Genomic DNA, 24,886 nt, shown 5'->3' on the forward strand with positions numbered 1-24,886 from the left:
TCTGACTTAGAACAGTTGACCAGAACGTAAACGAACGTTAACCACTAGTTTATAAATAAGTGAGCGATCAAAATCATCAAAATATTGAAGCAGAATGATTTATAAAAATCAGTAGAATCAGAAATATAAAGTGATGGCGAGGTAACAGGCAAAATGAGGTATAGATTGTTGGTTGTTTGATAAATGGAATCAAAAATTATGGAATTTATTTTATTGCCCAATACAATAACTATCGATATCAATTTAGCTATGGACTGTATTCTAAATTTTGTCATATCAATCTCTTCGTTTGAACTATCGAAGTTGTCGTCATTCTCAACAAACAAATTTCAAGGAATTGAAGATGGACGGGGCCTCGAAGTTTGTAAAAGGAGTATTAGGCGATATAAGCAGCCGTTCGGCTTATTCTCAAATGCTGATTGGCGTTACATCAGGATGGTACGAATAATATATTTGCTAAATCTGCTATAAACATATAAATAGTCAAACATACCTGCATACATATATGTATGTATAGGATGCGTAATGCATCTATGTTTGAACTCATGCGAATTTACAAAAGTATACACCGAATATTCGATACATATAAAAATAATCCTTTTTATATTACCTCCATTTAAATATTTTATTTTTATTCACAATTTAATGCACAAGATAAACGTTTTTACACAATGATTTCAAAATTTAATTATATTATATGTTTTGTATTCCTTAAAATCTTAAAGAAGTACATATGTATGTGTAGTAGTTTACATACTACATTTGTATTTCACTGGATTAGTACAATCAACTTTATATTTCAATTATTTGAAGACGGTAAGAATAAGCAAGATTTGTTTCAACTGTAGTCTTTCGACAATTTCGTTTTCTTACAAAGCATATTTTATATTTAATAAATTGTTATTACGTAATAATTGTCTTACAATCTGAAACCGACTACAATTGAGTGAAGGCGTTTTAGGTGGTAAACAATATACATATGTAGATCGGTTACCGTTCAGATAAGACCTTAACTGCAACTCTTTAGTAATGCGTCTATTTGTCTTGTAATTAATGAAAACTTTGCGTGTTTTTCTTATTCCTCAATTAATGTCATGCAACTTAGCCAATCTATATGGATAAATTGGTTCATAGAATTAATGCCGACAGTTCATCGCCATTGAAACTTTGATCATCACAACTGTCATATGTATTTAGTACACTTGTACTAAATCCAATGTACGGATTTGTGTTTTTTGGTACATGAAAGGAATACATTTTTATCAATATGGAAATTTTCGAGGGCTATTCTTTCGTTTTTAAGTTACATTATGAAAAAAATAATTGTACATTTAAAAGCAAATATTGGCACACATGATTTTTGTGTTGATTGTAGTTAATTTTAAAACTAATAACATACTATTGATACTATAGGGCGACCGGCTACACGACGATGAAGTTTGGAAAGTTTGCTGCTTTTGCAATTGGTGGTAGTATTATCTTAATAGAAATTGCACACCAGGAGGGATTCATCAAAATTGACTGGCCAAAGTTAACTAGAGGTGTCGATAAAATAGCTGAGAAGATGGAATCTTCAATATCCGGCAAAGATCCTAATTGGATGGATAAGGTTAGCAAATTCTCTCAATACACATACATATGTACATTAGATAACACTAATAAGTATTTATTTTCAGACGGAGAGATTTGTTGATCGTAAACTTGATAAAGCAGAAAGTCAATTAAGAGGAAAGGCTATGAAAGTAAAGAAGTGGTACGCTAAATATATTGGAGATGAAGATGGGCCAAAAATAAATGATCTTCACATTTTCTTAACCGCATTCGTTGGAGGAATAGCATTAGGTGTTGCCTCAGGCTAAATAAATAATTTATTATGTATTGTATGTAAGCAAAGACAAAACTTCTAATCGAATTAAAAATAAAAATTATATCTCAAGTATTATCCAGTTATTTATGTTGTCATCGTAGCAAATGCGCAAATGCTAGATTTTATACAAGGTTTTCTAGTGAAATCATAATGTGACTTTTGCGTAAAATTTAAAAGCCATAATAAATAAACTAAATTTCTAAAATCAAACTTAAATTTTTATGACAAAAGAAAGCTTGTAATTCTATTAGGAGGACTTCCACAAAATATATGTGTTGTCTATTATGAAGTGTGATATACGGTAGTAATTAATCATTTTGACTAACTTAAGCCTTTTATTGTGCTAAGATGCATGTTTTTATTTTATTCCATTGATTATGTATACCATACACATATTATATTTGAGCTAAAACAAGCAAACCCAAAATAAGGGTTACTTAAACATAGATGGATATCTTCCAAAGGATGATTGATTGATAACTGCTCTACCAAGAAAAATACGCCATGATCATCTTCGACATCATGATCTTATTTTTTTTTCATTAAATATAGAACAAAGTAATATTGCAAACAAACCAAAAAAAAAAACCATAAAATGAAAAAAATGGAAAACCTTTATACACTTAAAGGTATGATATAACAAGAAATAATCAAAAAATGATGTTACCTTGTGTTTACGCAATAAGTATCATATGTTAAGTATTAATTAAAGGCAATCACTGATTTGCAATATTAGATTTCGTTTATTGTTTCCATGTTTAGATATTTCAAAACCTTATATTTTTAAAACCAATTTTTATTCTTCTATTTACTAACATTGCCCTCCTCATTTGTAGAATTATTCAAATCACTATTGTTGCAGACTTCACCCGACGATCCACCTACATTGGCCACATAAAGTGCAGGATCAATTACTTTCGGTATGGGTTTAATTTCCGTTCCTAGTTCCTTTTCAATGCGATGAAGGTCAAACCGGTCTTCATACGTTATTAAATTTATAGCAATACCTAAAACATGACATGAAGGAACAAATGTTAGTGAATTATTAAAAATATTACAGTACAACTTATTAATTGTTAAATTTGCATTTTACTTACCCAGGTGACCAAATCGACCAGATCGTCCAATTCGATGTAAGTATGTCTCTGCCATGCGCGGAAAATCAAAATTTATAACGACATTTACGGCTTGCACATCGATACCACGGGTGAATAAATCAGAGCAAACCAAGTTTCGGCAGAGACCTTGTCGGAAATCGTGGAATACTCTGTTGCGGTGCGCTTGAGCCATTTTAGCATGAATATAGTAACAGCAGTAGCCAAGCTCCGTAATTTTCTTTGCCAAGAGTTCGACACGTTGTGTTGAATTGCAAAATATGATGGATTGATTGATTTGCAACTTAGAAAATAGCGTGTTCAGACAGTGCACCTTCTGACGTTCTTGCACAAATGCGTAGTACTGAGTGACACCCTTCAGTGTCAGCTCTTCCATAAGATTAATTTCATACGGCTCACGCAAATGCTTCTCCATGAAATTCTTGACAGTTAATGGAAATGTTGCAGAAAATAGCAATATCTGTGGATCTTTAGGTAATTTTAAAATAACATGATCCAGCATGCCTTGGAAATCTAATGACAGCAATTTATCAGCTTCATCCAAAACTAGTATATTGCAATGCGACATATCCGCAACTTTTTTGTCCATTAGATCCAAAATTCGTCCCGGAGTTGCAATAATTAATTGTACTGAAAAAATTTGTTTTTAAATATATAATTTTTTTTTCTTTTGGACTCCTCATTTGTAAAATTATAAATACCTTTTTGATATATACGAAGAATATCATCCTTTAGAATAGTACCGCCAGTTGTGACCATAACACGGATATCCAGATGCTTAGCAAGCTCAATGCATATCTGTGAAGTCTGCAAGGCAAGTTCTCGTGTGGGAACCATAACTAATGCCTGAATATAGTCTTTAGTGGGATCGATTTGCTCTAAAACGGGAATGCAGTATGCACCAGTCTTTCCTGTTCCGTTCTTTGCGCGAGCTAATACATCCTTTCCACTTAGAGCAATTGGTATGGCAGCTTCTTGAATTGGAGATGGCCGCTCCCAGCCCTTTTCGAAAATTCCCATCAGAAGTTCTCGTTTAAGGCAAAATTCTTCAAATTCATTACCACGTGTATCAGTCACATCCTGAAAAGCAATTTAATATTTCAAAGATTTGTTTATTATAATTAATAATATCTCCATTATTATAGTCATTTAAATTAAACTTACTGTCGTTTTGAATCGATTATCCTTAGGGGGAAGTTTTAGTTTAGATTTCCAGCCCATATCATCACTTAGATTGCTTGCAATTTGGTGGTCACTCAAAATCCTATAAAAATAATATGAATTTATTAAGTACACTTGTTTGTAAAAGTAAATAAAATAAAGAGACAACTTGTAGAAATTATTACAATGAAAACGCTCTCAGCTAACACCTCAACTGGAAACATTCTCCATGTAATTTAGTATAGTTTTTAGACCAATATCGCATCTCTTGAATGATCGATTTGATCGATTGTTTCACCATTTTAGAATCTTTTCTAAAATTGCGTAGCAAACATTATAGCTTTTATTACTCGCTGATTAAAATAACTGATATATAATTGATTAAAACATTCTTTGAGTGTTTACTTCTTATTGATACCCAATGCCAATATACACATTTTTTTTTAGCAAATAAACCACTTCTAAACTTCTGGCGAAATCCACAAAGTAGTAAATGAACCAAAGGCTACACATATACAACACATTGATAAATAGAAGAATGAAACTAGAAGCATAAAAGCCTTCAAAATATAACTTAGCCGAAGTATGTTTTGTGTGGACCGATAACCGATAAATTATATTAGGTATTTATGCGTGTAAGTGCATAAATATGCTTATAACATGCTGAAATTTACACACGTATGTATGTATGTACATACATACATACAAGCCTTGATAAATAAAAAGTAGTCTTATTACACTTAATGTATTGTATGCATATCAATTAAATATGTATATAGTGAGTGAACATACATATAAAATCCAATTTACATTCATGGAAATATTTATTCAAGAACACAGGTAATACTAACCCTTTATTAACCAAACTTGAGTGACCGGGTACAATTTTTTCTGTCATCATCCTTGCGGTTTACTATAATTTATTTTGTCAGCGTGGGTTGCGATCTGAAGATACAAAATTTTATTCTGAATTTTAAATGTATACAGAGTTTGTAATACACATATGTGGCGCTATTTATTATTTATATTTACCTGTGTATTAAAAAATGTATATTTGACTTCAAAGGTAGTACTCTTTCGATTTACGTTTGCGCCGAGTAGTTCAACAAGGATAATATGAAAGTGAGTTTATTTTAACGGCTCATGAATATCACAAATACAACCTAGTGAGCGATAAAAACCTTTACAGCCTTACAACTTGATATCAATAGTACCAATGACGAAAAACAATCATTCTAATAAAAACTCAAGTTTCTGAGTGATGTGCATTTGGGAAATATCGATTAATTTACATCAACACAACTAATGTTCTTTTGTAATTATTTAATGCTATAAAATGGACCTTTTCGTTTTAAATATTTTACAGAAAACATTTTGCGAAATTAAATAATTTGAGTTACTGACCATTTAACAATAGTACGATTACTTCAAAATTTGTTTACGCATTTAAATGCACTGTAGGAGTCAGTTTTTGCTTGTCCCATTTAGTCATCGATAAGTTATAACGATAAGTTATAAGTCTTTAAAAATTGACATAAAACGTCAAATGCGGATAGAATTATTTGGCTTTCTGGAAATCCTTTTTTTTTAAATATTTATCTTAACAATACAAATTAGGAAGACTGCAATTGAGTATGGGAATATGTACTGTTAATCGCTCAAGATTTTCGTATATATTTCGTTTTTTTTTTTATTGATAAGCAACCGCAGTGCCGGAAATAATTCTTAGCATCTCTAAGTTTATAAATGCTATTTTTCTTTTATTTTTTTGAGTTTTTATTTTACAAAAATTTTGCTAATTTTCATCGTTGCTTCAATGATTTTTTTTCAGATTTTTTAAAAAGACTTCAGACCAATACTTTTTGAATAGCTCTCACGGTCTGGGGGAAAAGAAATTCCATTCCTGAGAATTTAATAGGAAAAATATACTAACCTGGTGCCAATAATGAATATTATAATAATTCTGAAATATCATGGCTTATAAAATAAGTCAAAAGTTAACATGATTGGACCCAACGACTATTGCAGGAGCGCATTTAAAACGAACGGGGTGTTTAGACTGACCGCATCATTGAAAATTTCTAATGAAGACCGCATCATCAAAGATGCGAGAATGATTCTGAAACCTTAACATCTCTAATATTCTGGTACCTTTTTCGAAAAAGTGGCGAAGGCAATCAACTGATCATGACACTCACAAATTTTAAAGCAATAATGTTATTTCAAATTATAACTTTGGCTGTTAAACAATTATTAAAAAAACAATTGTAGTTCAGAAAAAGAACAGGAAATTGACAAGGATGCAGGAAATTTTTTGGGGAAATCGTTGAAGCGATAAGATTGACCCCTTGTAAAGAAACCAAAACAAATTGCTTAATATGATGCAAATAAGATATAAGTTGACTCAATCAATGAATTACAAATTAAATATTTATAAACATTTCAAATTTACTCATTTTATATTGATTTTTTGTCGATTGTTTCTATTGCCTTTTAGTCTTCCTCCTGGTTTCTTTTGCACTTCTAAACATAAATTAATGATGCAAATTTGGTGTAAGGACTTGGATAATAGAATCGCATTGTTTTAGCATATGCCCCTGGCTTAAATACGGTATTAATTTATATGTATGTAGATATTCGTAACTGAATATAAAAGCAATTTTGATGATTGAGGGTACCCATTTTTCTGTATTATTCTGAAACTTATAGTTGCTCGCGAATGTCTTTTAGTTATAAAAACAATTATTTAAGTTACTTCGAATATTTGGTTTGGAGACGAGATATTGTATCATTAGAGCCAAAGATGGTACTAAAAATATTAAATTAGATAAATAAATAGAATTTAACATTTGTTAGTCAATTAATGAATATTAGCGGATAGTAAATAAAGTATATATATGTATAAAAACAAAATAGTATCTAGCTTCTATTAATAATATAAAGGCAGCATATTTTTGAAAGATTTATACAAAAATTAAAGAGCATTATAAGAATTCCTAGGCCAGCAAACTTCCAAGTTTGTGAATATTAAGAGTGCTGCTACAATTTTTAATTCGTATTTATGTTTATGTAGACAATTTATGTTATATTTGAAATGAAACTAAAATTGATTGCAGCTTTCCATTAGCAATATTTTTATTGTAAGTATTTTAAGCCTGAAGGTGTATTTTTGCTTTTAGCTTAGTTTATTCGCTTTTACACAAAACCCTTTTCTAAATAAACATAACATAATAACAATTTGAATAAATGTTACAAGATTAGGAGAGAGAAACATTTTGTAAGAGCTTTCATCTGAGAGAAAATCAACATTTTTTGCTGAGGTTAACTTCGGAGAGCAAATATCTATTCTAATTATAAAATCATTTAAAGTTAACGAACTGTTCATCTGACGATTCTACACAAATGATATGAATGCATTTAACCTAGTTAATTTAAAGTCATAGTAATTACATATTAAACTTAAAAAAATAGTAGTTGAACAACAGCGAAGACAATAATTAAGTAAGTTATTATAAAGGTCCAAACAGATTGACCGCTGGATGATTATCAGCCGTATTACCCAGAAATTGGGCATACAGCTCTTTGTATCGATCAAGTGAGAGTCCACCACGTTTCTTGTCATCATCCTAAAAGTTAATGTAATGCAATGATTAAACATTAAAATAATCAATCAATATTCATATTCACTTCATATTTAGTTAATTTACTTACATTCAATAGGGTCTCAAAAGCTTTGTCAATAGGGGCAATGTCATCAATAGCCACCCTGCTAATGCAGTTGTAGCGATATTCATTAACTCCAACGGTTCCGTCATTGTCAATATCAAGTAGTTTGAAGTTCGATTCAATGAAAGCGCGCATGGCCTACGAAGTCAGCATTAATTACTTTTTCGGATCCCAAAAATTTAAATTGTTTTATTTTACCTTAGGAAATTCTTCATATTTCTTTCCTACGCATGTCTTTTTAACAGCATCCTTGAACTCCTGGTTGGAAATCTTACCATCCTACAATAAAATGTTGAAGAAAATAATGTTATTGTGAAATCCTTTAATGTTATTTATGTTTTCATTCAATTGAAATTACCTTGTCGTCATCGGCAATGTCTGAAATTTCATCCCATAGATTCTTCATTAATTTTCTGTACTCCTCCAATCGAGCAGGACTACAATCTCCTTTACCTTCCACAACGCAAGCTCTCACAGCCATGCATTGGAAATCATTTTGATCCAAAAAAGCCATTGTTGTCGATATCTGAAAATTAAACACAAATAAGTATTGCTATATATTTCTAATATTTACAAAATATTTAAGTCACTTCTACATATTATTATACAATAATCTCTTTTTATAAATAAAATTATAGTCAATGTGAAAGAATTCATTGACTATAATTTTTATTTTTATTTGTCACATATTATTTATTTAATTCCTTTTTTTTTAATTTTGTTAATCAAAAGGATATTAAGGTAAGCTAAAATATATTTATTGATTTACAGATACTTTCATACCAAGCTAATTTTTCTATTCAGTTATTTAATTACATTAAAATCAGATTTCCTCGACCTGTTTTGTCGCGAAACCCTAAAATATTCTATTTTTATCAATTTAGCTCGAAGCTATTTATTTTAGCTTATGCCTATTTTTTAGTTGCACGAATGCAGGAAATTAAAATGCACACTTCACGATAGAAAAGTATTTAAAAGTTAAAGGAATACAAGTATAATAATTGATGAGGACACTTTATTGATTAAGGTTGTCTAAAATTGACAGATAACAAACCACTTTTACATGGATCAATATAAGTGCACACTCAATTTTTATTAAATGAAGATTTCGTATTTTATTGAATGTATTGTAATTAAACAATATTTCCTTTTTTATCTTCCGATCCCTATTATAAAATATTTGTAACATTGAAACATCCAACAAGTTTGTTTCGAAACTTACCATACATATATCGCACAACGAAGTCAACTCGATTATCCCAAGAGTAAGCCATTATGAACACTGTTCGTTAAATATTCATAAAATCACTTAAACGAAAATAATGACAAGTTGGTTTTTATTGACACTTCTTATGATCTAATATATGTTCATATATCTGTGTAGTGAATTTCTAAACTACCTTAAGATTCGCTTAATTCAAACTAACTAAAGTTTTTATTGACGAGAGCATTTCTTTTGCAACATTCGATTTATTTTATAAGTGCATCTAAACATTATCTATAAATAAATTAACATATATAGATATACATACATATATTATATATATATTTATATATATATATATATATATATATATATATATATATATATATATATATATATATATACATTTAAAATATATACATATATACACTTACTTTTGTAAAAATAAATGATAAATAAAATGCAATAAGGAAAGCATACGTCTGTGTAAATATATTTTTAGTGTACGCATAACCTATTGTAAAGAGCATTTGGCAAAATGTTCTTCGAAATTCTTTTTATTTGTTTTGCAGGTTGCCGAAATTTCATCTTTCACCTTCTAAGTACGAGCCCAAAAGAATGCACTTATGTGTTCCTTACTTCAAAACACCCTGGATGTGTTTTTTTTTTTGTTTAGTTTTTAGATATAATATAGTAACTATAGTGAAAGACTTGATTTTTGGAAATAATACAGAATATGTTTTTAAGGAACTTTTAGAACAAATTTCTAAAAAGAAAACCATCGACGTGTCCAAGCTAAAAAACATTTTCAGCGTCAAGGCTTGGGTTAAGAGATGGAGCTATAGAGCGACAGCACTTGTTAATTGTGCGCGTAAATCAAGTTTCAAATTGTGCCACTCCCATTTCAGCCCCCTTTTTGAAGCTTATTTTTGGAATATACAATAATATCTGAAGTGTTTATGATTCGTAAAATTTGATTACGATCCAATAACAATTGTATAAGTTATTTCTGAAATAGTTTTGTATGGCAAAAAAAAAAACAAATTGCAATCTAGTCTTAACTTAGTATGGTATACCGATAGGTCGGAGATTCTCCGACCCCTACTGATCAGCGTCAACATCCGATAATTAAGAGATAAAGTTTTTTTTTGACAACACTTGTTATGTCTATGTTATATACAAAATACCCATCGGTATATTTTCATATTTTAGTAAATTGCTAGAAAGTTTTGATTTTATTGAAAATGACTCGCGCGAATCTTCCAGTTGAGCACACTCGAATGTAACTTTCTTTCTTAAGAATCCTTCCAGAGCTAAAAGATTTACCTTTACTTATTTTTAAAATTGTTTCAGTTTATGTTTTTTTTTTTTTTTCACTGTAAAGAATGTCGCACGCGACATTTTACCCACATAACATTTAAAATTACTTGTCATAATTAAAATAAAAATAAAAAAGTAAAGTAAAAGTAAAAATTAAGTAAAGTAAATTTAAGAGAAATTGCTCCACAGAATTTTGAATATTACGAACGATGTTGAAAGGAGCAAAACTAATTTTTGTTTTTTTTTTTATTTTTTTTTTTTTTAATGGTTGCCATGTTCGTAATAGGTTTTTAAGATAAAACAAATTAATTTTTAAACAAAACAAAAAATTTATAAATTTAATTTCATAGCATGGTTTTTCCATAATAAAGCGTATTCCTGCATGTTCCTTAGCATAAGCTAAGGCGTCAGCTAAAACTAACAGAGAGTAGTGAGAATGTAAGAACCTTCGTGTCGCTCCTACGCACCCAACAAGAGTGTCAATGACTGATAAATGCATACATTTATGACAGCGTCGTTTGATACTTAAATTTGTTGGCATTATTTCGCTGTATTTTTTTTTTATTCGTCGCAATATCCAGTTGAATTGTGAAAAATTTCGTCGGTATAAGCGGTTTGTCGCCAAAAGCGGAGACGTACTAAGCGGAGGCCCTTTCATATAAGGTTGTATGGGGACCAACCAAGCCATCGAGTTTTCGTCGCAATAACCGGACGGACACTATAAGCGGAGTCGTTATAACCGGATTCTACTGTATCTATATTATTATATGGTAGCCATTCGCTTGTGCATACTTGAAATAATAAACTGAGAGTGAAAAAAGTAACCGTGAGTACTTTTAAACTAGAGCCTAGACGAATGATTGTCTAATGATTTTAACCTATAAGGTTATCATGATTATTATAAGGCGGCAAAAATAGGAAGAGACTGCAATTTCCACATAATAATCAATAAAAGCATATCAACTATACAAACTTAAGTAAACTTCTAGACGCAGTTAGATCTCGAGGTGTACAGTCGACTTTTTTTTGCAAGCTCCGCTTAGTTAAGTAAACCGCCACTCTTATATACACTCGAACTCTCCGTTATTTTCGTTTTCGCGTAAACAAACAAGTAATTAAAAGAAACTAAACGAAACATAACGGCAACTTTTCGCCACGATGGTTGAGCGGGGCCCCACCGATCGACAAAAGTCGATGTGGATAAGCTGACTATCCTAAAAACGAACGACTAAGCGACACTAAATACATAATTATATCCAGAAATGATGAGTCCGAGAAACAATTCAAACTATCTTCCTTCGCAATAAAAAAAATCATCGACTTCACATGCGGAAGCGAAGTACTCTTCTGCACGCTGAAAAGCTAATGAAGATTACAAACTTTACTACCGAAATTAACTGTGGCTGAATATCGCACACTTAACTCGTGCAAAGGAGTAATTTATGCAAATCGTCTCCTTCGATAAAAAAAATTTTGCGTAACTTTGACGGTACACTCATTGAAACTGGACTAGTTATAATATATAATTCATCCACAACTTTACCGGACTACATCATGATTGACATATAAGAAAACTCTCATTCGGCCTTATATTCCAGCCCCGCTTCGATACAACAACTGTGTCCGGTTGGGACATACATCAAAGCTATGCAAAATCTGAGCCAAATGTGACAAGCACCATCTCATCGAAGAAGTAAAACAAAAACGAAAACAGTTGCATAAATTGTAAATCGTATAAACTATCAAAATTGTTATTACATATCGTTATACAGCTTTGACAACGTGGAGTGTTATTACATATCGTTATACAGCTTTGACAACGTGGAGTATCAACAATCACTCACTCGATACTTAGTTCTCGCCTGCCAACCAAGGCACCTTTCCTAATTGAATGGAATTTTCGTGGATATTTAAGCCATTACAGTGAACTGCAATCGCTAATAAAACAAGTAAGTGCTCGACTGTGAGATATCCGCTATCCATTTTGAATAAAAGCAAAATATTGCTGTATTATTCTTAAAATATAGAAAAATACTACAAATTACGAAAAATATACCAAATGATATATTCGTATATCGATATAGTACCGCATTCAAAATATACCATGGGCGGCATAATAAACCGGATTGTCAGCCAAAGCAACTAAGACCCCTAGTAAGTAGGCGTTTTCGTCCATACAATAGTATTTCTTTATTAACTTCGACAATTTTTATCTGATCGCAAGTTATTATTGTATATACCAAAATTCGAGACTCTAGCTTTAAAATTACGCTTGTTATTAGATTTTTGTTGATTTTCGGGGGCGGAAATGGGCGTGGCAAAAATTTAAAACAAACTTGATCTGCGTGCAAACATAACAAATGCTGTCGAAAAAATTATAGCTCTATCTCTTAGAGTCTCTGAGATCCAGTGCTTCATACGGACAGACAGACAGACGGACAAACGGACCAGAGAACGGCACGGGAATACACACTCAACGGGTGCACCCGTTACTCATGTGCCTTTTCGGTAGCCTTACACTCGCGAGTGCGAGTGGCCAAAAATACACACATTCGCGAGCCTTATACTCATGAGCAATAAGTGTATCGCGAGCCTTACACTCGCGAGTGCGAGTGCCGAGGCATACTCGGGAATTTGCGATCGGTGATTCTAGGCACTCGGGTAAAGCCGGTGCCGGTGGTTATGGGCATGATAGTAGTCTCGTCGGAAAAGCTCCGCATTCGTATTTCGACGCAAGAGGTTGTCTGCGGACGAAATTTTAAAAACCCTTATGCAAAATGACTTTTTGCCATGTATGCCGTAGACACGGATAGTATTTAAATATTTAGAGAATAGAGAATTCATATATATTATTAATATTATTCATAAACAATTTACATTTTAAAATATGTCATGACATAATATTAGCTTCAAAATATGTAAATATTAATATCATCGTCTACGTTAACGCGCATTTCATTGCCGTCTCGTTCACACTACCACGCTGTTCTTTCACTCGTTATTGCTGGTAGACAGGGTACCAGCTTTTTGACGAGACTACCTTCTATAATTGTATCATGGTTATGGGTAAGTGTATCCGATACGCTTTGTAAAAAATTATGAGTGGACCGGCACGATTGTATGTATGTACATACATATGTACGTTTGTGTGTATGTATATTGAGATGCAAGAAATGCCGTCGGCTTTTTGTATTGTTCTTGTTATTGCTGGTGCGCTGTTCTTGCACTCATTTTATTTCTTGAAAATTTACCAACCTGACCTGAACAAAATGTAACGCCCATTCATACCTAATTAATATTATAATTCAATAGAAATGTGGAAAATCCGGGGTTTGTAAAGTGAAATTTTACCTGTTTTTATATTCATGAATAACCGGAAAATCAGAAATTTTATTACCTGTTTATAACACTATTGTAAATGCCTATATAATTACAAAAGGGTATTTTGCAAATTTGTGCAATTTCCATAAATTACAGGAAAAACCACCTGATATTTTATTTGACCATTTGTCAAAGTAAAAAAACACCCAAAAATCATTCAAAGAAGTCAAAAGTCATAAAATCTACCCGCGAGCCGCGACACACAAGCATCAATAGGGGTGGGGGAAAAACACCCGAGTATTTGCTCAGACACTCGCGAGTGTCTGATCAAACACTCGCGAGTGTCAGAGCATTTCGTCAAGAGTGTCTAAAATGATCGGTTGCACGAAGAACAACCACCCGCGAGACACAAGTGTGTACAAGCCGAGTGCCTGAAATGATCGGGTGCCGAATAGGCAAGTGCAAGAAAGGCTCGAGTATGACAATGATTCATACTCGCAGCACTCGCATGATTTTGAATAAGTGTGTATCTCTCACTCGTTTTGCGAGTGCTAAGTAGCACTCGCACTCTTAAAAGTACGGGTGTGAGTCGAGTGTCGAAATTTGCCACCCGTGACGATGTCTGAAACGGACATGGATAGATCAACTCGGCTGTTGACACTGATCAAGAATGCCAGTACAAAGTTATAATATCCTTCTTCCCTATGCGTAACGGGTATAATTAGTCTACTCAACCCAATAATTAAGCCCGATGCAAACAAAACTTCAACCGACTCATATAGACCTATTAGATTGAATTCATGTTTCGCCAAACTCTTCACAAGCAAATTTCAACACAATAATCAATTACAAGAATAATAGAAAAATGATCTGCTTTAATCAATTAAATTGCAAAGATATCTCTCATTCATAGGCTTCGCTAACGACTTTCACATCATTGCAAAGTTCTGTGAAAACCAAAAATAGCATACAGCCAACTGACAAAGTATCTGAATGGAGCGCTTTCTGGCGCCAGTCTCTTCCCTAACAAACCCAATCACTTACATATTTGTAAAAAACTCAAAAGCGAATGAAAAATATCATCAAATAATTTCGACATAACAACAGTCTCTTCAAGGAAAATCATCGGCTTAATATTAGAATCCAAACACAAATGGACCAAACACATTGACGAACTTTGTGTATCACTTAACAAAAGACTCAACATAATAAATGTTTATCAAACCATAAATTTAATTGTCATACACACACTCTAATTAAAATTATAAAATCGTTGATCATTTCTAAAAAGGACTACGGTCTTTTCATTTATGGAAATACATAAACACGGATCTGTAAAAAATTCAAACCATTCTTAACAATTCAATTAGTTAAGCCCTTGGCTCTTTGCGCTCCACTCCGATTAACAAACTCTTAATGAAATCCATGTCAAACAAAATAACAGAACGCCGTAATTTTCTGCAAGCTAATCTTACTAATAATATATGTACATATACGCTGCTAAGGACTCACTTCTGCTCATAATAGCAAAAAATTAAAAAATAAACTATTTAAATTAAAAAAGTCTTCGTCGGCATTAAATCAATACACTTCAGATCCAAAACTCTTTACTCAACTTCTTTTGCAATTACTACAAAAGACATAATAATAAAAATGGGATTTATCCAAAACTACTTCTCTATTTTCTCTGCCGAAATCATTGCGATCTATGAAGCTATCCAAATCTAAAAACTTAAAACCGGCATATATGCTCCGACTCCCTTCGATTAGGACACTTCTTATTTCTCACTCACGGTTGCCATTCCAAAAAAATTGTTTGTACCAAAATTTTGAAAAAAAATGTACCAATTTAGCAAAAATGTACCACAAATTTTTTCACGAATGATTTTTTCTATTTCACAAATTGTGATTCGCAATATATACATAACTGTTTACGTAGTGATAGAGCTTAGATTGGCGCATACATATTTTCTCAATTGACACATTACGTCGCAAATCGACTATATGCGATATTTTCCAGTGTTAGTCATGGTTCAATTTCTAACTGATCAAAAAAATTGTGTCTGGTGGAACAGAGCCATTTGTTAAAATAATATGTGTGAACATACAATTTTATGAAAAATTTAAATTCTAGACCAGGCATATTGACAATGTACCAAAATGAAAAAAAGTGATCCAATGTACCAACGCATAAAAAATATACCAGTTTCGGTACATTTGTATCAAAAGTGGCAACCGTGGTCTAACTACCCAAAATTTAGACACCTTTGGATTCCAGGTCACAAAAACATGAAAGGACATGATAAAATCGTCAAATACGCACCCAAGTTTCCTCTTATCCTCACTCAATTATAACATTACGGACATAAATAAGCTCTTAAAAGAAAATTACCTTATAGCAAAACTTAATCAATTGCTTGATATATCCGTATGGTATCGACTTAGTTATAATAACGTTTCAACCTCAACTATTTTATTAGAAATATGAACCACACCGAAATCCCAAGATGTCTCTAAGTTAAATATCAAAGATTTGGACACTCTCTGACACCGCACGAACATTTACTAAAGAGTAAAAGCACCTCCTTTTGCGAACTCTGTCAGAACAATGCAAGTCTTATAATAAATAAGTCTTATAATATGATACGAGTAAATAAGAAAAATATATAGTCTAGTGTACACAACTATGAGATACCCGGTACCTATTTTTTATTTTATTTTAAATCTAGTATTTAATACTACATTTAATAGAAAAGAAATCGATGTAAAGCCATAATTTTGCAACAAGCTTATTCTTTTCGCAATAGAAGCGGGCCAGAAATTCGAAACTGGTGATTTTCATTTTTAGTGTGATGCAAGGTTAGTGTTTGTCTTTTGTCGAAATCATAAAGGCAGCGGAACGATGGCAAGACTTGGTGTGGGAGCGGGTAGGCCGAGATGTGTACTGTTTTTGACATATCGCCGGAGAGTGGAGGGGCATTTATACTTCCGTTTGTATTTAGATATTCAAATGAACTCTTTTCTTAGCAGAGCTTTCGGTGTGTTATATGGTTTTGGAATGAGCTGCATGGTATGTCTCTACAATGTGTTCTGTTATACTGGGAAGACCAGATTCACCTAATATGCAGTGGGTGGGGGGAGGTAGGGGAAGCGTTGAAAGACGAATCGAGTTTGTATTTTTTGATGTGGGCCTTAGCGAACCCGTAATCGATTTTAGCGAGCATTAGGGCACGAGTGATATTTACAAGACTATTTATGTATATTCTACTATATTTAAAGCTTATAAATTTAATAATATTAAAACGAGACTCTAGTTGCTTTCTAAGGTTGTCACAGTGATATTTAAATATAAGCTTTGAGTCGGTTGGTCATAAAGGCCATTATAGATTAGAAAGCATAGGACCGATGCCCCAGCGCTCGAGTCTAGAGAGCACTGCATGTAGCCCCACGCTGTGCTTTTGATTAAAGGCAACCTGGTTGTGTGAAACTGTGGATTTTGTTGGTTTGATTCGGGCAACTCTGGAAACTTCTCTGAGAACTTTTGATAATAACGTTTTTTATCTTTGGAGCGTGAGCTCCTTAGCGTTAGCTAAGGCTGGCAAAGCGATTATGCCCTAAATTGGGAGGCCCCGGGGACCATGGTTGCACCAAGAAATGATAATTCACTAAAGATTGTTTAACGCAAACGAGCGCGAATAAGAAAAGGAGTGAAAAAGACGTCCGCACTCGAAGAGAGATAGTCGGTGATTAAGTACGATATTATTCAACAATATATACCAAATATACGAAAAAATATCTAAATATACCATATCGAAGGCTAAATTTGGTGTATTGATATACTATTGCATGCAAAATACACAATAAAGTATAAGTATATGCCAGATTGTCCCAAAGCAACTAAGCCCGTTTTTTGCTATATACAATTTTTTCTGATCGCAACCAAATTTTCTGGAATATTGATTGATTCTACCGCATTTCTTGTAAATAGAAAGTTATAATACTTTTCTACCCCACGGGTATAATTAATTTGAATATGTACATACTTACATATATCAAAATTCAACGCGGAGGAACCAGCGCGCTTAGCTAGCCGCTCTCCGATCTGTTTTAATGATTTCTGGCCTCTTCTATAAAACTTATGAAGATTGTTTAAAAAAGTTTAAAATGCAGACAAGAAGTTAATGGAAGTGCAAAACAAATTCAAACACCCTTTTCTTAGTTTCTTGTCTATTTATAATTATTTGTAAGTAGAATCTTGTCCATAAAAGGATGTGTGTAAGAGAGGGACGCTTAATTCATGCACCGGCATTAATGATGTGGCAATGATTCTGAAAATGTGACCTATTTTAGGTAATATTTTGGTATACTTAAGCAAAAAAAAAAGAAAACGTCATCGATGGAAATCAGCTGATTATTCCATTTGCAAATTTGGCGCTAAAGATTTATTTCAAATTGCTTTGAAAGTCTTTAAAAAAAAAGACGAATGAAAGGAAATCGACAGAGGCATAAGATAATGTTTTAAGAAAGAAACCAAGGTTATAAATTTTAACCCTTTAATAGAGATATGATTGATGCGGAGTGAGTTGCTTATTATGATGTAAACGGAAATAAGTAGTGAATTAATAAAGAAAAAATAAAATATATATATATTCCTATACATTTTAAATACTCTCAGTGTTGTAACAGTATATCAAATTGATCATTTTCGGTTAATTTGATTCTATTGCCTTTTATATTCTTCTTCTTCCTTTTGCATCGCGTGGTACATCATAGAACTTGCATTAATTAAATGCAATTGTTTAAAAAAGGAAAAAACAAACGAAATCTTGCCTATGTCGGCAATATCTCAAGCACATATTGCAACTTGTTTGCAATATTTTTTTGATTTTAAATGTCATATATAATATTGCGACTTCACAATTTTAATTAACTTGTATTCACGAGAAAATGCTCCGACGATTTTTTCTTAACTTTTTTATTAGTGCGGAATAATAGATTGCTGCTGATTTGACATTAGAGGTGGAGAACTATCGATGGCACTATCGACGCTATCGATGGTTTGAGCTATCGCATCGCCATCGATGGCAGCCCTGCACTATCGATAGTTTTGCACTTGGCGTCTCACATCACAATGAAAAATATAGCTGCAAGTGGACATCAAAATACAGCGCAAAGCAAAAATATATTGGAAAGCAAAAATATTGTTGAAAGTGAAGAGTAAAATAAGTTATAGCATGAAGAAGTTCCTAACAATTGTCGAAAAGGTAAGTGCAAATGTATTTGTATTAAGAGAAATTCAGTAAATTCAGTTTTTGTTTATAATTTCAGATGAACGAAACGGATCTGGAACTTATAAAACCGTAATGTTTAAATTTTGTGCGTACCCGCCACATCAGTGGAGTCCGAGCGCATGTCTAGCAAGGCCGGACAAATAGTCTCCGATCGCCGAACTCGACTGAAGGAGGAAAACATTAACATGTTATTGTTCCTCAATAAGAACAAATGGCTCTACGAAGAAGCTAAATGAAAATGTTTATTAATTAAATTAAATGATTTATTAATTCGTATAACACAAAAGCAACAAATGAAATGTATTTTTGATTTTAAGAGTTAAGAATATAATAAAGTTTAGTTTAAATTTCATATTATAGCTTTTTTTACATTTAACAATTAATAAGCATCACACTATCGATGGCACTATCGACACTATCGATGGTTTGAGAGAAAAAATCGCTCGCTATCGATTGCGCCGACTATCGATAGTTCTCCACCTCTATTTGACATCCTTATACACGAGTACATTCTAGTATCGGAGTATCGATAAGCTTAACAATTTTTTGTGCTGGGAACTGCGGAACGATATGACGCCGAAAAATATTTGTACGTCCGTTTTTTTTTATATGAAGTTGCACAACAATTTCGCGCATCTTGGAGCAGATATACTTTTCGATATGAAATAACTTAATTACTAGTTCTACAAATGCCGTTATTGAATTTGTCAAGTTGTTTTATAAGCAATCTAAAAGACAACTTACAGAACAGCTTAAACTTAACAAAATCATTATATTATCGATAGTGATTTATTGGCTTGCGCATCGCGAGCTAAGTAATTTGCTTCTATTTATTCTCATTCAATATACATAAAATGATTATAGCAGATGAGACTTAACGTAATTATTTATTTACTATAATATAATTTTGAAATAAATTTCTTATCCTCGATAAATATTTTTATTAATTTTTCTGTTTTTAATATAACACTGGATTTCATCGCATAATTTTAAATCTCGGTCGTTGAAACAATTTAGTATAAATCAGTCTTATAATACCGACATCATATAAATAATGGAAAGCGTCATTTTGTTGTAAGAGCAACTCAGCACATGCGATTAAATCGAAATATTTGATGGAGCTAGTTAAATTCGTCATCTTAAGAGTTATCGATTATAAGCACTTTCATCTCTATGAATTTTGTATTTAACACTAGGAACGCTATTTATTATCAAAACACCTTTATTATTCCATATGAGACAAAATTCTAATTGAGGGAGAACTATTTAATTAAATATATTTGACATGTAAGTTATAATTACCAAAAACATTCCGGCACATGATATCTCGGTTGTGAACACAAACTTTGGATTTGGATTTCATTTGTAAATACAGGAGTATATTTGCATTTTCTTATAGTTGAATGTAAATAAGTGAATAATTTCGAGGCACATTTGTAAAAATTTAAATACATATGGACATTGTTTACATAATTTTGTGAGACAGATGCATGTGAAATAAATATCAAGATGGACATCAATTTGTATGAGTATGTGTTATTAAGTGATTTTGTGTAATACGTACATACATGCATTTGCATGCTAATATGTACATTTGTATGTGCATAAGTTTTTCATCAACAAGTACTTAAAATTAACATCTAATAATGGACGGACATCTTGAGATATGCTGCAAAATGTCTTTAATCGCTTTATGGAATACTTACTCTTTCAAATATGTATATAAATGTGGGTACACACAACCGTACTTGCTATCCAACATAATCATGAAAACTAATTATTAATTTAAATAGTGTCATTGGTAGATATTGTATAGTATACATACCTTTGTATGTATAGTAGATAAGTATATGGATATTTTCCGGTGAAAAGTGCCTCCGGCAAAATAACTTTTTTATGTACATACATATATATTATATATGAGCAATCTAACTGGAACCCAATTGGTTAAATTTTGACATGCATGCATGCCCGTGTATACAGTTTTAACACGATAAAAGAATATTTGTTCAAAAATTTGATTATGTGCACGTATAGTAATTGTTTCCACAATTGTAATACCAGTTTTTGTACCAACAATTGCAATAATGAAACATCTTTATTTCAGAAATCGTCGTGCAATAGACAGCACCTATATGCCTTTATTAATATAATTATCAAAAATTTGTTGCAATGAATGCATCGTTCCATTCATATACTGATATACTAGCGGCACATCAGCAAGATTCCTCTAGTCCGGAAAATTTTCCTTCAGTAGTCATTGGCTATAGAAACAGCCACAACAAGGATATTGCAGAAAGTAACTCAAATATTTCATCGTCTCAATTATCGTTTATGGATGAAACTTCGAATGATTTCAATAACCAACAGTTAATACACCCAAGCACATTAATAAAGGTGTGTGGCGGTTGTGGAGGTAGGTTTAAACGATAATTACTAATGAAATGTTTTATACTAAAGAAATGTAAACTTAAATAATAATATTAAATATTTTTAGCCTAAGTTTTAGTTCTAATTCGAATTTATTGCAAAGTGGGGAGACTTTGTTACTGGGCAAAAACTATTTAAATTGGGCAATTTCAATGACTTTTCTCTAATGGTAAAATATTAAACAAGTAAGAAAGCTACAGTCGAATGTGCTCGACTGTGAGATACACGTTACCCATTTTAAATAAAAGTTAAATATTGCGGTATTCTCAAAAATATGCCAAAAACAATATTCCTCAAAATACTTAAAAAAAAAAATATGTATATATACCATAAGGTTTATTGATATGAAACTACATTCAAGATATACTATATAGTGTAAAATATACTAGATTGCCAGCCAAAGCAACTAATACCCCTAGTAAGTAGACGTTTTTGCCCATACAAAAGTATTTCTTACTTCGCCAATTCAGGATTCACAAAAACTATAGATATTATTGATGATAGTTGATCTCGGCTGTTGACGCTGATCAAAAATATATATATTTTATGGGGTCGGAGATGCCTCCTTTTACCTGTTACACATAGTTCTTGCTGACACAAAGTTATAATACCCTTCTACCCTACGGTAAATGCTATAATCTCCTAAGGTTTCGATATAATGAATAATTATACTTATAAAGACATATTTAGATACAATTAATATAATTCTGTGAAGTTCTTCCTTGAAGCTGGTTTTAAGTTTCTTAGTAGTCTTCGAAGTTCGTAACTTTATTTTGCATATTTGAGTTGATTTTCATATGTATACATAAATTTATTTTACCCAGGGACAGCAGTAAAAATTCTAAATCTTTAGATATTGTATTTTTTAGTGTTGCAATATAAAAGACAGAACTACATACATATTTTATTGCACAGCTGTATAATGAATTTATCTGTATGATAAACGTTCTTAAAAATAGCATAAATACAAACATTTACATTATTTCCGTAATATAACTCTTATAAAAAATATATTTGGTATATTTTATGCACTAACAAATTTCTTTCTTTTCTATATTTTCATAGATAAAATAAGTGATAGATATCTTTTATATGCTTTAGACAGATATTGGCACAACGGTTGCCTAAAATGTCATTGCTGTGGAGCTATGCTAGCCGACGTTGGCTCAAGTTGTTTTACAAGGCGCGGTCTTATACTATGTAAAAAGGACTATTCCAGGTGTGAATAAAATTTCGCCATTTCCCCAACATGATATTTTAGCAAACTATACTATATAATTTAAATACATACATAGTGTACACTAAAAATTAACCAATCGCTCGATAAAGCGTTTATTATTTAGAGCAGCTCTTTTAAAAACAAATCTGTTTTTATATTGTGACAATTGTGGCCAATTTTGAACTATGTGTGGATTTTTATTGTATTTGTGCACGTATTGGCATTTCCAGAAAAGGTGAAAAAAAAGTAATCATAAAAAATAAAATATACCTATCGTATATTATTTTAGTTTTTTTGTGAACCTATTTTATGAAAAAGACAGTTATTACTTGTTCATAATGAATGTTGAACAATGTTTACTTAACAACGACCAAAGACAATCCCAAAAAAAGCGATAATTTTTTTTTAAATTTTAATATGCAGTTTCCTAACAGAGTATTTGTCAATTTAATTTGCACAATTTGTAATAAAAAAACAGCTTAAAACCATTTTCGTTTTTTTTTTGTTGTGTGCCTTGTAGCATCGTAGCATAGTCTTAAAGAGTTTTAGACGATTGTCTTTGTGCATTTTATTTTGTGCTACTCAACCATAACATTGATTTATTATTTTGGAAATGACCATATTTATTTCACGGCATATATTTATACGAATTTTGGTATACATATGTATATAATGCATCTTCTTATGATTTCAGTATGTTCGGAAGCTCCGGGGTTTGTTCTGGATGTGGGGAAACAATACCCCCCAAGTGAAATGGTAGCAAAAGCTCTTACTGGAATAAATAATATCGATTTACAAAATCAACAAAAACAAATTATAAATTGCGTATTTCATCTTAGATGTTTTAGTTGCGCAAAATGCGGTTCTAATTTGCGACCTGGTGACAGGTATGTGCGGTTTCTAATAATAAATAATATTTATTTCAAAATTTCAAAATTTCTAACCAAATGTTTTTAATATTTTCAGGTACGCAATGTTAGGAGCGAGTCTGGTTTGTGAACAAGATTGGCATAAGTTGCTTAAAAATCCTTCAAATTCTAATGGAACATTAGCACAACGGAAAGGAAAAGTTGGAAGACCAAGAAGATCAAAGGACTAATCTAATTATATATTTTAACTTAAATAACATATATTTTAGAGCATAGTTCATTATTTGTATTTCTATATTTTAAAATTCGATCTAATTAAAAGAAAATATCAAAACATAGTTTTTGCATCAGCTTCAGTAATGATATTAGAAATACATACCACATTAAGTATGAGAAAATCAGTTACCTTTGGGGTGATAAACATTACACTGCGCTAATGTAAAATGCGGTTTTTAAGCGCTTTAATATATTAATTTTTTCGTGAATATTAATTAACGCGAGTTTAGTGTTTAAGATATACGTAAAGGACCTATATAAATTTAGGTTATTTTTCCATGGGAAAATAAAGAATAGTTTGAAACAACTAATACAAAATAAAAGAAAAATACACCCAAGTTAAACAAACAATGCGTTCGTCGGCGAAAACTTTTACTAATTCGAAGCAGTTCCATAAGTCCAATTTTGTTATGAAAATGCTTGCTATTAAGTTTATTTTCAGTCTTTGATATTTCTTGAGATTATAAATTTTCTTTATGAGACATTTTATTTCTTTTTTTTTGTCACTTGTGTCAATGAGTCGAAAATTAATGGTATAATCTTGTAATTTTTTTTTGTTTTTCTATATTTTATTTTAAAAAAAATGAAAAGTGTTATATTAGGTTTTTCGAAATATAAATGCGCCTAACAAGAAGAAGGAAACATCTTCAACGCCATAAAAAATGTATATTTGTTCGGAATTAGTATGAATAGCTGGGTCTATGCCAAGATTGTGTCTCCGACCATCCTTGTGTACACCTAGTTTTCTTTAAGAAACATGGCGAAATTTGTCCCGTGCGAGACTCTTTACAGTGAACTGCAGTGAAAATAACATAAACTGAAACAATTTGAAAATGATCGTAATTAATAATTAACAAGTAAGAAAGCTACAGTCGTGTGTGCTCGACACGCTACCCATTTTGAATAAAAGCAAAATATTGCGGTATTTTTCTCAAAATATACAAAAACTACTACAAAATTCTAAAAAAGAAAATACCAAATGATATATTTGGTGTATCGATATAGTACCAGATTCAAAATATCAACCAAAGCAACCAAGTAGGCGTTTTTCGGCATACAAAAGTATTTCTTTAATAACTTCGAAAAT

At 31.7% G+C, this 24,886-nt stretch overlaps 4 protein-coding genes across 6 annotated transcripts; 2 read left to right on the forward strand and 2 right to left on the reverse strand.

Annotated features, from left to right (window-relative positions):
- Positions 1-118: 118 nt before the first annotated feature.
- On the forward strand, positions 119-1,939 carry LOC133845723 (FUN14 domain-containing protein 2). 2 transcript variants are annotated; one of them, XM_062280276.1, is made up of 4 exons: positions 119-141; positions 304-438; positions 1,414-1,609; positions 1,677-1,939. In XM_062280276.1, exons 1-4 carry the CDS (start codon positions 134-136, stop codon positions 1,857-1,859), a joined length of 522 nt encoding a protein of 173 aa, XP_062136260.1. In that variant the 5' UTR covers positions 119-133; the 3' UTR covers positions 1,860-1,939. The 2 variants fall into 2 exon arrangements, with proteins under 2 accessions (XP_062136260.1, XP_062136268.1); XM_062280284.1 differs by having other exon boundaries at positions 139-158.
- A 651-nt stretch (positions 1,940-2,590) lies between these two features.
- Positions 2,591-5,336, reverse strand: LOC133842696 (ATP-dependent RNA helicase me31b). 2 transcript variants are annotated; one of them, XM_062275909.1, is made up of 6 exons: positions 5,176-5,336; positions 4,995-5,088; positions 4,147-4,246; positions 3,684-4,062; positions 2,965-3,612; positions 2,591-2,874 (listed from the first exon to the last, which is right to left on the reverse strand). In XM_062275909.1, exons 2-6 carry the CDS (start codon positions 5,042-5,044, stop codon positions 2,672-2,674), a joined length of 1,380 nt encoding a protein of 459 aa, XP_062131893.1. In that variant the 5' UTR covers positions 5,045-5,088; positions 5,176-5,336; the 3' UTR covers positions 2,591-2,671. The 2 variants fall into 2 exon arrangements, with proteins under 2 accessions (XP_062131893.1, XP_062131884.1); XM_062275900.1 differs by having other exon boundaries at positions 4,995-5,109; positions 5,176-5,334.
- Positions 5,337-7,253: 1,917 nt separating this feature from the next.
- Positions 7,254-9,246, reverse strand: LOC133850196 (sarcoplasmic calcium-binding protein, alpha chain). Its single transcript, XM_062286228.1, is given in 6 exon segments — positions 7,254-7,769; positions 7,855-8,007; positions 8,068-8,148; positions 8,228-8,377; positions 8,379-8,395; positions 9,092-9,246. Coding segments are annotated over 6 exon segments (570 nt in total). The 5' UTR covers positions 9,144-9,246; the 3' UTR covers positions 7,254-7,652.
- A 10,886-nt stretch (positions 9,247-20,132) lies between these two features.
- LOC133849781 (LIM domain transcription factor LMO4) lies at positions 20,133-23,861 on the forward strand. The gene is given in 6 exon segments (XM_062285872.1): positions 20,133-20,292; positions 21,113-21,421; positions 22,501-22,654; positions 23,349-23,394; positions 23,396-23,541; positions 23,621-23,861. Coding segments are annotated over 5 exon segments (723 nt in total). The 5' UTR covers positions 20,133-20,292; positions 21,113-21,177; the 3' UTR covers positions 23,754-23,861.
- The last annotated feature ends 1,025 nt before the right edge of the window (positions 23,862-24,886 follow it).

This window comes from Drosophila sulfurigaster, chromosome 2L, assembly GCF_023558435.1.
Source record: "Drosophila sulfurigaster albostrigata strain 15112-1811.04 chromosome 2L, ASM2355843v2, whole genome shotgun sequence".
Lineage (NCBI taxonomy): Eukaryota > Metazoa > Arthropoda > Insecta > Diptera > Drosophilidae > Drosophila > Drosophila sulfurigaster.

Coding starts and splice junctions, on each gene's coding strand:
- LOC133845723 (XM_062280276.1), top strand. Junction 439..1,413: donor ATTGGCGTTACATCAGGATG/GTACGAATAATA, acceptor TTGATACTATAG/GGCGACCGGCTACACGACGA. Junction 1,610..1,676: donor ATCCTAATTGGATGGATAAG/GTTAGCAAATTC, acceptor ATTTATTTTCAG/ACGGAGAGATTTGTTGATCG.
- LOC133842696 (XM_062275909.1), bottom strand. CDS start 5,044: ATGATGACAGAAAAAATTGTACCCGGTCACTCAAGTTTGGTTAATAAA. Junction 4,063..4,146: donor ATAATCGATTCAAAACGACA/GTAAGTTTAATT, acceptor ATTGCTTTTCAG/GATGTGACTGATACACGTGG. Junction 3,613..3,683: donor TCTTCGTATATATCAAAAAG/GTATTTATAATT, acceptor AAATTTTTTCAG/TACAATTAATTATTGCAACT.